The sequence below is a fragment of the Triticum aestivum genome, chromosome 7D (genome assembly GCF_018294505.1).
Source record: "Triticum aestivum cultivar Chinese Spring chromosome 7D, IWGSC CS RefSeq v2.1, whole genome shotgun sequence".
In the NCBI taxonomy this organism is placed as follows: Eukaryota; Viridiplantae; Streptophyta; class Magnoliopsida; order Poales; family Poaceae; genus Triticum; species Triticum aestivum.
This window is the reverse complement of record NC_057814.1, coordinates 559,343,914-559,361,217: the sequence shown is the minus strand read 5'-3', so window position 1 is coordinate 559,361,217 and position 17,304 is coordinate 559,343,914. Positions and strand designations below refer to the sequence as shown.

General features: G+C 43.8%; 1 protein-coding gene across 1 annotated transcript; it reads right to left on the bottom strand.

Moving 5' to 3' along the window:
* Nucleotides 1-990: 990 nt before the first annotated feature.
* LOC123168380 (uncharacterized) lies at nt 991-3,195 on the bottom strand. Its single transcript, XM_044586248.1, has one exon. The coding sequence runs from the start codon at nt 2,979-2,981 to the stop codon at nt 1,170-1,172; it is 1,812 nt and encodes a 603-aa protein (XP_044442183.1). The 5' UTR covers nt 2,982-3,195; the 3' UTR covers nt 991-1,169.
* Between the last annotated feature and the right edge of the window lie 14,109 nt (nt 3,196-17,304).

The window sequence follows — 17,304 nt, the reverse complement described above, 5'->3', positions numbered from 1 at the left end:
GGTGAGAGTTGTAGAGATTACTAATGAGGTCATACTGAATTTACTAATTGGCATCTGCCCAAAAACATTTGAAAACAGCATGCAGGCCATTCATTGGGCGCCCTATCATTTGAGACAAGTTTAGCATTATTAAACATGGCATATAAGTATAAATAACTTGGAAGAGAAGTAGTCTGTTCGTTCTCTCTGCGTCCTTCGACGAATCCTGTTGTTTGCAGGGGGGTATTCTGCTCTTTTGTTGTTTGGAATGCTTGCTGAAATATTCTCCTTTTCCTAGTCATTGTTTCAGCAGACATGTCCTCTGTTAGATACTACTGTATTTTCAGACTCTGTACTACAGTACGTCCAGTGCTGCAGCTCATGCATATGCAATAGGCATGGCTGAGAATATAATAAGAACAGTAAAAATGGATGTTCACTGCAAATGAATATGGACAAGTGTTGTCATTAACAACAACAAACAAAAGATGGACCAAGTAAGCATGATTCCAAACCCACTAGAAAATTCACTAATTCAGCATTGCTGGAGACACGTGAACCAAGATCCATCGATCGCTTTGGCTCTAGGGATAAATTTGAGCCACAGAGCACAAATACAAACAGCTAGAAGCCTGGATAGGCCATTGCTGGAGAGGTTCACGTGCACATCTTGATGCATCACGGGATGATAAACTTGAGATGGAAAGATAAAGAAGGAATCTCTAGGCGGATAGTAGGACAACATGTTCTTGTCTTGGTATTTATCTGGCGTTTTGCAGTGATGGAGTAACCGCAGTTGGTAGTTAATCCGTTGTTTGTCCCCTTGCTCATAATCCCCACTTGCTCTCTGCCAGTCTTGACAAAACTGGTGAGATACCAATGGAGTGTGTTTGGATATATTTGCTACTGTAATTTGCTGGACTTGTCAGGGTTGACGGTTCAGCCTTGCAAGATGTCTGAAACAAGCACCTGATTTACAACCTCCAAGGGCTGATCATCACAAAACAAGACTGATGGCAAAACTTGAACTTCACTGAAGTTGCAATATACTACAGCACAAGGGAATCACGATGATGGCTGGATGTGGATATGCAGAAACTATGGACATCAAATCAAATGTACTACTAACGCTAAATCAAAGGGGTGTTTAGTAAAGGAATCTGGGTAAGAAATGGGTGTCAGGGAATAACTTAGGCGCTCCATATCTTGCTGAACATGGACTGCAGCCTGCTGCTGTTGGCGATCTTCTTGACGACCTTCTTGGCGTCGGGGTCGCCGGAGTCGGCGAGCTCCTTGAGGCTCCCGAAGTGCTCCGACGACACGATCTTCTTCCTCCCGGCGCCGGTCTCGGCCAGCGACGTGACGGCGGAGAGGATGAGCCCCTTGGCCATCAGCTTGCCCTCGGACGGGTTGAGCAGCTGCAGCAGCCGGTCCAGGTTGTCGCCGTCCTGCATGAAGATGACCCGGTTCCCGTGCAGCGCCAGCAGGCTGGACAGCACCTGCGCCGCCATCTCGCGCACCCGGAAGGACTTCGCGGCGAGCAGGCCGGCGAGCGCGGCGAAGTACCCGGCCCGGGCCATCATCCGGCTGTACTCCTCCGAGGCCTCCGCGAGGTGGCGGAGGATCTTGAGCGTGCAGTCGAGCACGGCGTAGTCGCCGTTGTTGAGGTAGTGGAGCAGCCAGCCCAGCACGTCGGAGCTGGTCAGGTCGTCGATGGAGCTCGCCGAGGAGAAGCAGAAGAACCAGATGGCGGCGAGGGCCACCTCGCGCGCCTTGTAGGAGTAGGGGAGGTCCGGGTATATCAGCTGGAGGAGCGACTGGATCACCCCCATGCCGATGGCCTCCTCCCTCACGTCGGCGTCGTCGAGCGCCATGGCGTGCAGCAGCTCCACGGCGCCCAGCTTGCGCACCTCCTCCATCTTCTGCGAGAGCTTCACCAGCTCGGTCACCACGCCCTGCTCCACCATGAACATCTTGACTTCCTCCACCCTGCTCAGGTTGCGGAGGACGGCGAAGGAGGAGCTAAGCAGCCGCCCCCCGCTGCCGGCGTCGGCGCAGGCGTGGAGGAGCGTCGTGACGCCGCCGTGCGCGCACACGGCCCACACGTTGTCCGAGTTCTCCGTCAGCTCCCGCAGCGCCTGCGCCGCGCGCTCCCTGGCGAGCGCCGTGGCGCCGCCCACGCCGCCCGCGTTCTCCAGCATCTGCACCAGCGGCGCGACCACGCCGGCCTTGACCAGCATGCCTCGGTACGAGTCGGAGCCCGCCACGACGGCCACGGCGCCCGCGGCCTCCTCCTGGATGCGCGGGTCCCGCGACTCGAGGAAGCCGGCGAGCACGGCGACGCCGTCGTCGACGTCGAGCGCCACGACCCGCACGCACGCCTCGTCCTCCGACATGAGCTCGGCGATGGTGGCCAGCGCCTGCGCCCGCTGCACCGGCCCGCCGATCCTGATCCGGGAGAAGAGGTCCTTGAGGAAGAACCGCTTCTCGCCCACGCCCGCGTCGGCGCCCGGCCGCACCGCGACGATGGCCTGCGACGGCGACCTGGACGCGCCGGTGGAGGCCATCTCCTTGAGCTGCCGCACGTGCGCCTCCAGCTTGGCGGTCAGGCCGTCCATGTCGCTCCGCAGGCGCAGCCGCCCGCCGCCGTACGTGCCGTCGCTGCACTGCGAGGCCACATCCAGGATGCCCCTCACGGTGGCCGAAGCAGAGTGCAGGAACTGAGCCAGCACGTGATGCCCTTCTCCCCCCTCCACCTCCTCCTCATCCTCCTCGCCGTCGCCGCCATTGCTGCGCAGCAAACTGAGGCCGGAGCAGAGCTGCCGGAGCTTGTCCTTGACGGAATTCCACTTGGTCGGGAACTGCGGGACGGAGCAGGCCAGGGAAGACGACGCCAGAGTCTCGAGCACCATCAGCGCCTCGCCATGGCTGCCCTCTGCCCCTGGCACCACCTCTGCCTCCACCATTGCTACCGGTGCTGCTTCTCCCATCTCCGCAACCATGGCGACAAACCAACACACACGCGCGCACACTCCCCAGCCCTGTACTGCCACCTATCTGGTAGCATGCATCTTGAGGAGCTCGCAGCTAACCAACTGATGATGATGATGATGCTGGTGCGAGTAGGAGGAGCTCGGAGTGGGAGGGAACCCGTCGGAGAGCTTCAACTATTAATGGAGGCGTTGGCGCGGTACGTGACAAATTGCCAGTTTTGTACCCATGCAGGTAGGAGTAGCCCGTGTGCGCCGCATCGGCGTGGCCACTGGCTAGGGTAGATGGGCCGGCGCCCCGGTTGCTGCTGGTTGGTGCCGCACCCGCACCTGTCCTCACTCACCCGTCTCTGATCTGTCTTCTTGTTAGCCTCCTCTCCTGCCCCAACTTGCTGCCCTCCTTTTGGTTTCTTCCATTGGAATCTTGCTGCCTGCTCCCCTACCTCCAAAATCTCCATGTCCACAACCACAACTTGTTTACATCAATTTTTAATCCAATAATCTCATTTGGTAAAATTATAATTTAACTAGCTAGTGCTAGTATAATAGTATAATACTCGATTTGGAATGATGGGGTTTATCAGTGGGTTGGGTGGGAGCTAGTGATCAGGAGATAGCTGAACATATGCCTGAGATCATCGTGCATGCGATAATGGGGCCATGGGCTACAGTTAAGGGTTGGTGATTATGCACTAGCCCATTATGGGTTTCAGGATCTGTGAGGGCATCATCGAGTTAGTGTGTGTACCTTTCCCTGAGTAAAATATCGGCAAAGGCTTTACGCTTCCTCCTTCCGTTATTAAGTACTCCACGAACTGTACGTCGACCTGGCTGGGGATGCATGGAAGCTGCTGCGCAGTGCAAAGCCAGTGCTGTTGGGGGCCCTGGCCTAACCAACCTCAGCCGTAGGCCCGTATGATACTTGTGTGAAGGTAAAGTCACGGTACAGGGGACTGCCCCAACCAACTCGCCCTGCTCTGATCATGACTTGAGTTCGTCTGCTCGTTGTTCGCTCGGTTGTGTGCCGAGGACAGGTTCTGGATAAAAATGCAACGTGACACAAATTGCGCATGTGCTTTCTCTCAATCACTCAATGTTATTTTATGTTTCGTGCATGTGCAAATTGGCGGCAATATATCAAGTAAAGGTACAGTTAGAGATATGACAGCGAGTGAGAAAACGAAGGTGTAATGCGAAATTCACATTCTTGAGGAGTGCTAAGGTGCAGAATAACAGACCTCAAGAAAATGGATGTCTTATCTAAAGTCTCTGAGTGCATTGGCCGTTGATCATCCAAGCACCCTCTCACTAGGAGTAACTAGCTCTTGGGGCAATATGTGGACAATATTCACGCGTATAAGGGCCGCAACGAGGCATTTTCGAAGCAAGAGGACCGCCTTTGGGTGTTGCCAGCAGATACGAGGAGGATAGATGCATTTTAGTCGCAGAATTCACCATATTTTGTTGGAAGTTGACGAGGAGAGTATAGAGTTGTTGTACATGCCTGGTACAAATTTTACAAAAAAAAAAAAACTTGTGTACAAAGTAGTAATTTTGGAATAACTTCTTTTTAATATCTGAGCCACCGTTTTACTACATTGTTCTAAAATAGATGCACAACTTAGCTACATTGGAGAGATAACATTTTGTACACAACTTGGATAGCAAAAACAATTTACTCCGTAATTACTACTTTTCATAGACAACTTTAGGACATTTTATACAAAAGTTTACTAGAGGTGTAGAATAAATACCATACACTATAGCTAAAAATAGCGCTATTGTGTGTGTGTGTGTGTGTGTGTGTGTGTGTGCGCGCACGCGCGCTGTAGAAAAAAAATAGTGGTCAAAAGTAAATCTTGAAGACCATTAAGTATGCAAAACAACATGTATTTGTGAAGTATGGCTCCATTGTCCGGGAGATAGCGGACAATGAACTGCTTGGCTCACCACCCTTGCAGAAACAAATGTGGTTCCTAACTTGTCCTTAGTGCATCAATCTGCCCCAGTTTTGATTCAAATGTCTTGCCTTCAAACCACATAGAGAGCGGATGACCCAACAATATTGTTTTGTCAGGACATACTTGATTAGAAGACATTTCATAAACCAATTCGAGAGAATGAAGGCTTTGAAGCCTGAAATTTCGCTGTAAATACATTACAACAAACATAACTGCAATTGAGGCATCCTAAGCAAACAACAACGCTAACTCGTTGGATTTCGTTACCGCCATGGCCAGTAGGCACCAAAGGTCGGGGGCAGGGTGCTCAGCTTATTCTGCTCTTCCATTTTAGGGATGAATTCTTTTACATGGCCTTTCCCTATTAGGAACAACACGAATAAGTATAGAAGAACAATCAGAGCACCCAACATGACATAGTTGGGAGCAAAAACAAGGTGTTGGTTGTGAAACAACAGCATAGTAATTGTCACTGAATAATAAGTATGCAGGGGGCATTGCCCCCCCCCCCCCCAAATGCATAAGGATCTCCTCAATTGTCAACCTTAAATATACTCAAAGTTCAAGCGTAAATCTCCTTGACCCTCTTCAACATTCTTCATCAAGCTCCAGCACTGATCCAATGTTCTCTTAGATATGAATTCATACTTTGTTCTGACCTTTGTCTTGACCTTCTTGTCCTGACATACTTCTTTGAACAGCCACTCGTTTGGTTTTTGTTGGTACCTTCACTCTTTCGAGCTTATTTTTGTAGGATTGTAGGATTGTGTGACATCTTTATTTTCAATGAATGAATTTGGCGGGATATTTGCAACGTGTTGCAAATCTTTTGAACATGTGTTCATATCTTTCAGTATGTTGATTTGAGGCACAAATGTGTTAGAGATTCAACTAATTTCCTGGCATTCTGTATGGCACTTGAATTCTCCCCCTAATGCTTGTAGATGGTCCTCATTTTATCAACATACATGCCTTGAACAACTCCCCCTATGAGGGGCTTGAGGTATTGATGGAAATATAATTATTCCTCGCATTGATACTAACTATATGGTGAGAGTCCAATGATGTATGCGGGGGTGGTGATATTGGTATGTAGCCGAATTGCCGCAGATGGGAAATACGTTGTTTTTTTCCTCGAATACGCACGAGTGTGCGTATCATTCATTAAAGAAGAAAAGGGAAGACTCCCAAGTCCACGCTTACAACACATAATTACATGTCAGGATTCTCCGACACCATCGGAAGACCTAGTTACTACTACTCGCGATCCGGCCCACCATCCTCTACCTCAAACCCTACTATGTTGCCTTTCATGAGACCAACCCTCACCCAAAGAACACCCTCCTCCCTAATCCTAAGTAATGTCGCGGGAAGAGACGGGGCAACACCATTGAACACGATGTCGTTCTGATGACCCACAGGTATAGAGGATCAATTGTAGCTCTTTTCGATAAGTAAGAGTGTCGAACCCAATGAGGAGCAGAAGGAAATGACAAGTGATTTTCAGCAAGGTAATGTCTGCAAGTGCTGAAATTGTAAGTAAGAGAATAGTTTGATAGCAAGATAATTTGTAACGAGCAAGTAATGATGATAGTAACAAAAGTGCAGCAAGGTAGCCCAATCCATTTGAGGCAAAGGACAGGCCAAAACGGTCTCTTATACTAAGCAAAGCATTCTTGAGGGTACACGGGAATTTCATCTAGTCACTTTCACCATGTTGATTCGATTTGTGTTCGCTACTTTGATAATTTGATATGTGGGTGGACCGGTGCTTAGGTGATGTTCTTACTTGAACAAACCTCCTACTTATGATTAACCCCCTCGCAAGCATCCGCAACTACGAGAAAAGTATTAAGAATAAATTCTAACCATAGCATTAAACTTTTGGATCCAATCGGTCCCTTACGGAATAGCGCATAAACTAGGGTTTAAGCTTTTGTCACTCTCGCAACCCATCATCTAATAACTACTCCACAATGCATTCTCTTAGGCCCAAATATGGTGAAGTGTCATGTAGTCAACGTTCACATGCCACCACTAAGGGAATCACACCATACATACGATCAAAATATCGAACACATATCAACTTCACATGATTACTTGCAACATGATTTCTCCCATGACCTCAAGAACAAAAGTAACTACTCACAAATAATAATCATGCTCAAGATCAGAGGGGTATTAAATAGCATAATGGATCTGAACATATAATCTTCCACCAAATAAACCATATAGTAATCAACTACAAGATGTAATCAACACTACTAGTCACCCACAAGCACCAATCTATAGTTCCGGTACAAAGATTGAACGCAAAAGATGAACTAGGGTTTGAGAGGAGATGGTGTTGTTGAAGAAGTTGATGGAGATTGCCCTCCCCAAGATGGGATAGTTGTTGGTGATGATGATGACGATCATTTCCCCCTCCGGGAGGGAAGTTCCCCCGGCGGAATCGCTCCGTCGGAGGGCAAAAGTGCTCCTGCCCAAGTTCCTCCTCGAGACGGCGGCGCTCCATCCCGAAAGTCCTCTCCTTATTTTTTATAGGTCAAAATGACTTATATACCAGAAGATGGGCATCGGAGGTGGGCCTGGGTGAGCACAACCCACGAGGGCACGCATGGCTGCCTGGCGCGCCCAGGTGGGTTGTGCCCACCTTGTGGGGCCCCTCTGGTAGTTATTTGCTCCAATATTCTTCAAATATTCCATAAAAAATCTCCATGAAGTTTCAGCTTGTTTGGAGTTGTGCAGAATAGGTGGTCTGGCGTAGCTTTTCCAGGTCCAGATTTCCACCTGCCAGAATTCTCCCTCTTGTGTGTACCTTGCATATTATGAGAGAAAAGAGATTAGAATTACTCCAAAAAGCATTATTATGCATAAAAACATCATAAATAACAGTAGGAAAACATGATGCAAAATGGACGTATCAACTCCCCCAAGCTTAGACCTCGCTTGTCCTCAAGCGAAAACCTAAATCGAAAAACATGTCCACATGCTTAGAGAGAGAGAGAGAGGTGTCGATAAAAATAAAATACGGACATAGAAGCATCATGTATATTAATATAACAACAAAAAATTTAAACATAAGACTTTAATCATAAACTTCTCATGAATAAGTAACAGTTCATCACACAACTGAAGTATAAAGCATAAACTCTATTAGAAACCAACAAACTATGTTCTCAGTCAACTTTGCAACTACAATTCATCATCTTTTCAGGAAGGGTCACGTATCGGAGCCTTTTAGGCAAGTCCACATACTCAACCATCATATAGTCTTCTATGATTGCTAACACTCACCGCATACACATGAGCAAAACGTTTCAACCGGACACATAGAAAGATAGGGGCTTATAGTTTCGCCTCCCAACGTATTCACCTCAAGGGCGATGTCAACAAAAATAACTCATGCCACCCATATTCAACTGGACATATGTGCCTAGATCTTTCCTCACCACATGATGCTTGCCAAAGGAGAAAAGTAAAAAGGAATAGAGAGAAAAACTTTGACTCTTGCATAAAAGTAAATACATAAAAGTAAAAGATAGGCCCTTCACAGAGGGAAGCAGAGGTTGTCATGCGCTTATTTGTTTGTATGCTCAACCCCTTAGTGCGAAAGAACGTCACTTTGTATTGCCCCTTGTGATAGCAACCTTTATTATGCAGTCTGTCGCTTTTATTCTTCACCATCACAAGTTCGTACAACGCTCAATTTTCTCTTACACTAAATGATCTCACACTTTTAGAAGCAATTTTTATTGCCTTATTGCACCGATGACAACTTACTTGAGGGATCTTGCTCAATCCCTAGGTAGGTATGGTGGACTCTTTAAAATAAGATTTGGGTTTAATGGTTTTTGGATGCATAAGTAGTATCTCTACTTAGTGCGGAATTTTTGGCTAGCAAAGATAGGGGGCAAGCACCACATGTTGAAGGATCTATGACAATATAACTTCTATGTGAATATGAACAAACATAAATTATTATGTTGTCTTCCTTGTCCAACGTCAACAATTTTGGCATATAATATTTTGATGGGGGCTCACAATCACAAAAGATTTCTAGGATAGTGTATTTATATGTGAATCTTCTCTTCCCTTATTAGTTCTTTCATGAGTTGCATCATTGACCAATGCTATGTTTGTCAATCTCTTATAAAATTTCCTACTTATACTTTTCCTTATGTGGTGCCATCACCTACCATAAGATTAGCATATGATCTTTTTCATTTATTTTCTTTCTTTTTATTGCAACAAGAAAGTAAAGAAAGCAAAAACTCAAACTAAACTTTGTTATATATCTCGCACACGATTACAAGGATAGATCACTAAGCAAGCTCTCGAAAAGAAAGGATCAAACTAAACTTTTATTCAACTAAAGAAAAAGATCAAACTAAAATAAGTAAAGGCAAAAGATAGTGGGGATGATACGATATCGGGGCACCTCCCCCAAGCTTGGCGAAAGCCAAGGGGAGTGCCCATATACCCAAAACTCAATTCTCTTTTGGTGATGAAGAAGAAGGTGGTGGTGATGAAGAAGATGCGACCTTGTCCTCGGGTTTCCATGGCAGAGGTCCACCATCGTAAGAGGAAGAATGAGTCTCACGGGTCCTGAATCTGGCAGCTAAACTCATACCTTTAAACCTCGCCTCATATTCAAAGACTTGGTTTTGAAGATCATAGATCTGGCTTTGGAGGAAGTTGATTTCCTCGTTGAGGGTGAAGACGATGTCCTTCATGGGCTTGCCATCCACAGTGAGATCATGGGTAAAGTCTGTAATCATTAGGTGATTGGCATTAAGTCCACGCTCCACCATCCCCTTGCACCGGAAGACTTCCTGCTCCATAGCTTCAAGCCTGGCCTCCATGGTTCCCATCCCCTTGGGTCCTTGCACATCGCGGATGTGCAGCACCCCCTCATGCATCTCGATGGCCTGAGGGTGCTGCACCACCTCCCACAAATATGGGTTGATGACGTTCTTGAAGAACTTGTCCTTGGAGGAGCTTGAAGCGGCCATGGTAGATGGGATCTGACAGAAAACATCAAGGAAAATAAAACAGAAGATTTCTCCGCAATACGATGGTCAATAGGTTCGGGGGGTATATAAAGAATTTTTATCTTGGGAGACAAGCAAACGGAAGAAAAACGGGGTCCGGAAGGTGCCCCAGGTGGGCACAACCCACCTAGGTGCGCCTGGCAGGCGCGCCCTGGTGTCTTGTGCCCACTAGGGTACGCTTCCTGATTGTTTCTTATTTTCCTAATTTTCTAAATATTCTAAAACTGACAAAAAATATTTTTGCAGATTTTCGGAGTCCGTTTACATACCGTATCATGTACCACCTTATTTTCACGATTTTGGAGTGTTCCAGAAGGACTCGGTTATGTGCTCTTCCGGTGTCATAGTTTGGATAATATTACTTTCAACATTAATGGGCGTACCTGAGATATAATGTTTTATTCGTTGCCCATTGACAACCTTTGGGTTAGTACCTTCGGCATTATTTATTTTGAAAGCTCTAGACCGATAAACCTCCTCGATAACATAGGGTCCTTGCCATTTGGAGAGGAGTTTTCCTGCAAAGAATCTGAAACGAAAGTTGTACAAAAGAACATAGTCTCCAACTTTGAAGTCACGCTTTTGGATTCTTTTATCATGCCATCTTTTAACTTTCTCTTTAAATAACTTGGCATTTTCATAAGCTTGGGTTCTCCATTCATCTAATGAGCTAATATCAAATAACCTCTTTTCACCGGCAAGTTTGAAATTATAGTTGAATTCTTTGACTACCCAATATGCTTTATGTTCTAACTCAAGAAGCAAATGACAAGCTTTTCCATAAACCATTTTATAAGGAGACATACCCATAGGATTTTTATATGATGTTCTAGAAGCCCAAAGTGCATCATCTAATTTCTTAGACCATTCCGGGACCTATTGACAGTCTTTTGTAAAATTAATTTTATTTCTCTATTGCTAAGTTCAACTTGACCACTAGACTGAGGATGATAAGGTGATGCAATTCTATGGTTAACATCATACTTGGCAAGCATTTTACGAAAAGCACCATGAATAAAGTGTGAACCACCATCAGTCATTAAATATCTAGGGACTCCAAACCTTGGAAAAATAACTTCCTTAAGCATTTTAATAGAGGTTTTGTGATCAGTACTACTGGTTGGAATAGCTTCTACCCATTTAGTAACATAATCAACAACAACCAAAATATGCGTATACCCATTAGAGGAAGGAAAAGGTCCCATGTAATCAAATCTCCAAACATCAAATGGTTCAACAGCAAGTGAATAATGCATAGGCATTTCTTGACGCTTACCGATATTACCTATTTTTTGGCATTCATCACAAGATAAGACGAACTTACGGGCATCCTTGAAGAGAGTAGGCCAATAAAATCTAGACTGCAATACCTTATGAGCAGTTCTGTCTCCAGCATGATGCCCTCCATAAGCTTCGGAGTGACATTTTCGTAGGATTTATCCCTATTCATGCTCAGGTACACAATGTCTAATAATAACATCTACTCCTTCTTTATAAAGATGTGGGTCATCCCAAAAGTAATGTCTTAAATCATAGAAGAATTTTTTTCTTTTGTTGGTATGCAAAGCTAGGTGGTAAACATTTAGCAACAATATAATTAGCATAATCAGCATACCAAGGAGTGTTATTAGAAACATTTATTGCAGCTAACTGCTCATCAGGAAAACTATCATCGATAGGTAGTGGGTCATCAAGCACATTTTCAAGCCGACAAGTTATCAGCTACAGGGTTCTCTGCTCCTTTCCTATCAGTAATATGTAAATCAAATTCTTTTAACAAGAGAACCCATCGAATAAGTCTAGGTTTAGCATCTTTCTTTTCCATAAGATATGTAATAGCAGCATGACCGGTGTGAACAATAACTTTAGAGTCAACAATGTAAGATGTAAATTTATCACAAGCAAACACCACTGCTAGGAATTCTTTTTCAATAGTTGCATAATTCTGTTGTGCATTGTCTAGAGTTTTACTAGCATAATGAATAACATTCAGTTTCTTATCAACTCTTTGTCCTAGAACAACACCAATAGCATAATCACTAGCATCACACATAATTTCAAAAGGCAAGTTCCAATCAGGTGGTTGAACAATAGGTGCAGAAATTAAGGCTTTCTTGAGTGTCTCCAAGGCTTCTAAACAATCATCATAAAAAACAAAAGGAACATCCTTTTGCGAAAGATTTGTAATAGGCCTAGAAATTTTTGAAAAGTCTTTGATAAATCTTCTATAGAAACCAGCATGACCTAGGAAACTACGAATACCTTTGATATCTTTAGGAAATGGCATTTTCTCAATTGCATCAACCTTAGCTTTGTCCACCTCAATACCTCTTTCAGAAATTTTATGGCCCAAAACAATACCTTCATTAACCATAAAGTGGCACTTCTCCCAATTCAGGACAAGATTTGTTTACTCGCATCTCTGCAAAACTCGATCAAGATTGCTTAAACAATCATCAAAAGACTTCCCATAAACAGAGAAGTCATCCATGAAAACCTCTACAATCTTTTCACAAAAGTCAGAGAATATAGCAGTCATACATCTTTGAAAGGTAGAAGGTGCATTGCATAAATCAAAAGGCATACGTCTATAAGCATAAGTTCCAAAGGGACAAGTGAAAGTGGTTTTTTCTTGATCAGATTGAGAAACAGGTATTTGTGAAAAACCAGAATATCCATCAAGGAAGCAAAAGTGTGTGTTCTTAGATAATCTTTCTAGCGTTTGATCAATAAAAGGGAGAGGGTAATGATCTTTTCTAGTTGCTTTGTTTAATTTTCTAAAATCAATTACCATTCTATAACCTGTAACAATTCTTTGTGGAATGAGCTCATTCTTATCATTAGGAACAACAGTAATACCTCCTTTCTTAGGGACACAATGAACATGACTTACCCATCTACTATCAGCTATAGGATAGATTATACCTGCTTCCAGAAGTTTTAATATCTCCGTTCTTACCACTTCTTTCATCTTCGGATTTAACCAAGGTTGGTGATCAACAACGGGTTTAGCATCCGATTCCATATTAATATTGTGCTGACATAGAGTGGGACTAATGCCCTTTAAATTATTAAGAGTATATCCAATAATAGCTCGGGGCTTCTGATAACTCACAAGTATAGGGGATCGCAACAGTTTTCGAGGGTAGAGTATTCAACCCAAATTTATTGATTCGAGACAAGGGGAGCCAAAGAATATTCTCAAGTATTAGCAGCTGAGTTGTCAATTCAACCACACCTGGATAACTTAGTATCTATAGCAAAGTATTTAGTAGGAAAGTAGTTTGGAAGTAACGGTAATGGTGGCAAAAGTAACAGTGGTAGTTTTGTAGTAATTGTAGCAGTGGCTACGGAAAAGTAACTAAGCGGAGAACAATATGTGAAAAGTTCGTAGGCATTGGATCGGTGATGGAGAATTACGCCGGATGCGATTCCTCATGCAATAGTTATAACATAGGGTGACATAGAACTAGCTCCAATTCATCAATGTAATGTAGGCATGTATTCCGAATATAGTCATACATGCTTATGGAAAAGAACTTGCATGACATCTTTTGTCCTACCCTCCCGTGGCAGCGGGGTCCTATTGGAAACTAAGGGATATTAAGGCCTCCTTTTAATAGAGTGCTGGACCAAAGCATTAACACTTAGTGAATACATGAACTCCTCAAACTACAGTCATCACCGGTAATGGTCCCGATTATTGTCACTTCGGCGTTAACGGATCATAACACATAATAGGTGACTATAGACTTGCAAGATAGGATCAAGAACTCACATATATTCATGGAAACATAATAGGTTCAGATCTGAAATCATGGCACTCGGGCCCTAGTGACAAGCATTAAGCATAGCAAAGTCATAGCAACATCAATCTCAGAACATAGTGGATACTAGGGATCAAACCCTAACAAAACTAACTTCATTACATGGTAAATCTCATCCAACCCATCACTGTCCAGCAAGCCTACGATGGAATTACTCACGCACGGTGGTGAGCATCATGAAATTGGTGATGGAGGATGGTTGATGATGACGATGGCGACAGATTCCCCTCTCTGGAGCCCCGAACGGACTCCAGATCAGCCCTCCCGAGAGAGATTAGGGCTTGGCAGCGGCTCCGTATTGTCAAACGCGATGAATCCTTCTCTCCAATTTTTTTTCTCCCCGAACGTGAATATATAGAGTTGGAGTTGAGGTCGGTGGAGCACCAGGGGGCCCACGAGGCAGGGGGCGCGCCCAAGGGGTAGGCGCGCCCCCACCCTCGTGGACAGGTTGTGGGCCCCCTGGCCTTGATTCTTTCGTCAGTATTTTTTATTAATTCCAAAAATATTCTCCGTGAAGTTTGAGGTCATTCCGAGAACTTTTATTTCTGCACAAAAATAACACCATGGCAATTCTGCTGAAAACAGCGTCAGTCCGGGTTAGTTCCATTCAAATCATGCAAGTTTGAGCCCAAAACAAGGGCAAAAGTGTTTGGAAAATTAGATACGATGGAGACGTATCAACTCCCCCAAGCTTAAACCTTTGCTTGTCCTCAAGCAATTCAGTTCACAAACTGAAAGTGATAAAGAAAAACTTTTACAAACTCTGTTTGCTCTTGTTGTTGTAAATATGTAAAGCCAGCATTCAAGTTTTCAGCAAATATTATGAACTAACCATATTCACAATAACACTTAGGTCTCATATTTACTCATATCAATGGCATAATCAACTAGCGAGCAATAATAATAAATCTCGGATGACAACACTTTCTCAAAACAATCATAATATGATATAACAAGATGCATGGTATCTCGCTAGCCCTTTCTGAGACCGCAAAACATAAATGCAGAGCACCTTTGAAGATCAAGGACTGACTAAACATTGTAATTCATGGTAAAAGAGATCCAGTCATAGTCATACCCAATATAAATTAATAGTAATGGATGCAAATGACAGCGGTGCTCTCCAGCTGGTGCTTTTTAATAAGAGGGTGATGACTCAACATAAAAGTAAATAGATAGGCCCTTCGCAGAGGGAAGCAAGGATTTGTAGAGGTGCCAGAGCTCGATTTTGAAATAGAGATGAATAATATTTTGAGCGGCATACTTTCATTGTCAACATAACAACCGAGAGATCTCGATATCTTCCATGCTACACACATTATAGGCGATTCCCAAATAGAATGGTAAAGTTTAGACTCCCCCTCCACCAACAAGCATCAATCCATGCCTTGCTCGAAACAACGAGTGCCTCCAACTAACAAGAGTCCCGGGGGAGTTTTGTTTGCAATTATTTCGATTTGATTCGCTTAGAGCATGGGACTAGGCATCCCGGTGACCAGCCATTTTCTCGTGAGTGAGGAGCGGAGTCCACTCCTCTTGAGAATAACCCGCCTAGCATGGAAGATACAGACAACCGTAGTTGATACATGAGCTATTCGAGCATGCAAAACAAAGTTTTATTTGAAGGTTTAGAGTTTGGCACATACATATTTATTTGGAACGGCAGGTAGATACCGCATATAGGAAGGTATGGTGGACTCATATGGAATAACTTTGGGGTTTATGGAAGTGGATGCACAAGCAGTATTCCCGCTTAGTACAAGTGAATGCTAGAAAAAGACTGGGAAGCAACCAACTAGAGAGCGACAATAGTAATGAACATGCATTAAAATTAATAAACATTGAGCGCAGGCATGAGTAGGATATAATCCACCATGAACATAAATATCGTGGAGGCTATGTTGATTTTGTTTCAACCACATGTGTGAACATGTGCCAAGTCAAGTCACTCGAATCGTTCAAAGGAGGATACCACCCTATCATACCACATCACAACCATTTTAATAGCATGTTGGCACGCAAGGTAAACAATTATAAACTCCTAGCTAATTAAGCATGGCATAAGCAACTATAATCTCTAATTGTCATTGCAAACATGTTCATTCATAATAGGCTGAATCAGGAACAATGAACTAATCATATTTACAAAAACAAGAGAGGTCGAGTTCATACCAGATTCTCTCATCTCAATCAGTCTATCATATATCGTCATTATTGCCTTTCACTTGCACGACCGAACCGTGTGTATAATAATAATAGGCACGTGCATTGGACTAAGCTGGAATCTGCAGGCATCTGACACACAGGAGAAGACAAGATAATATGGGCTCTTTGTTAAATCAACAATAATGCATATAAGAGCCACTTAAACATTTTCATTATGGTCTTCTCCTCTCGACCCCCAAAGAAAAGAAAAGAAATAAAACTATTTACACGGGAAAGCTCCCAACAAGCAAAAGAAGAACGAGAAATCTTTTTGGCTTTTCTTTTAATTATTACTACTACAGGCATGAAAAGTAAACTAGCTGAAAGCTACAACTAATTTTTTTGTTTTTTCTTAAGGTTTATCAAACACACAAGAAGAAAGCGAGAAAAAGAAAATAAACTAGCAAGGATATTACAGTGAAAAAGTATGAGTACCGACAAATAGAATGAGTGTGTGAACATGAATGAAATGCCGGTGAGAAATACGTACTCCCCCAAGCTTAGGCTTTTGGCCTAAGTTGGTCTATGCCCATGGATCAAAGTTGTAGTTGGGGTCGTACTGAGAAGGAGCCTCGGGTTGCCACTGGTTGGCAATCTCCTCCGGATCCCACTGGTAAACAGACTGACGTGAAGGATCAAGTTGTGGTTCCAGCTCTGGCTCTGTAGCTGGTGTGGGGTTCTGGTAGGCATGAAATGCCTCCGGCTGAACAAGATACTTGCTTGAAGATAAGTTAAACAAAGAAGGAACAGGCAAAGTAATAGTCTCAGGGTGATTTTTATCAAATAACAGTTTGTAGTTAAGCATCTTTTTCTTATTTTTAACAATAAAGTCATGTGCTACCATACTCTTATAATCTAGAAAAACAGGAGGCATCAGCTTTTCTTCTTTCTCATAATGCCTAATAGGTATGTTAAAGTGTGCAGCAAGGTGCGAGGCGAAGATACCTCCCAAGATGGGACCCTTCGTGCGGTTTAGACTTCACCGTTTGGCAACGATAGCGCCTAGACTAAAAGAGTTATCACGAAACAAGGCATGGCCCAAAATAACAATATCAGGGGCACTAAGGTTTCCACAGTTTCCGCGACCAATTAAACATCTACTAGCAAATATCGCAAAGTAACGCAGAACTGGAAAATGTATGCTAGTAATTCTTGCATCAGAAACTTTCCTTGTTTCCCCTACAGCAATCATATCAATAAACCCTTCCACATCATTACGATGTGGTTCTTCTATGCTGCCTGTAAAGGGTATCTTACAGACACGACATAATCGAAAAGGGACATCTCC

Excerpts from the sequence above, each read along its gene's own strand:
- LOC123168380 (XM_044586248.1), bottom strand. The coding sequence starts at position 2,981 with ATGGTTGCGGAGATGGGAGAAGCAGCACCGGTAGCAATGGTGGAGGCA.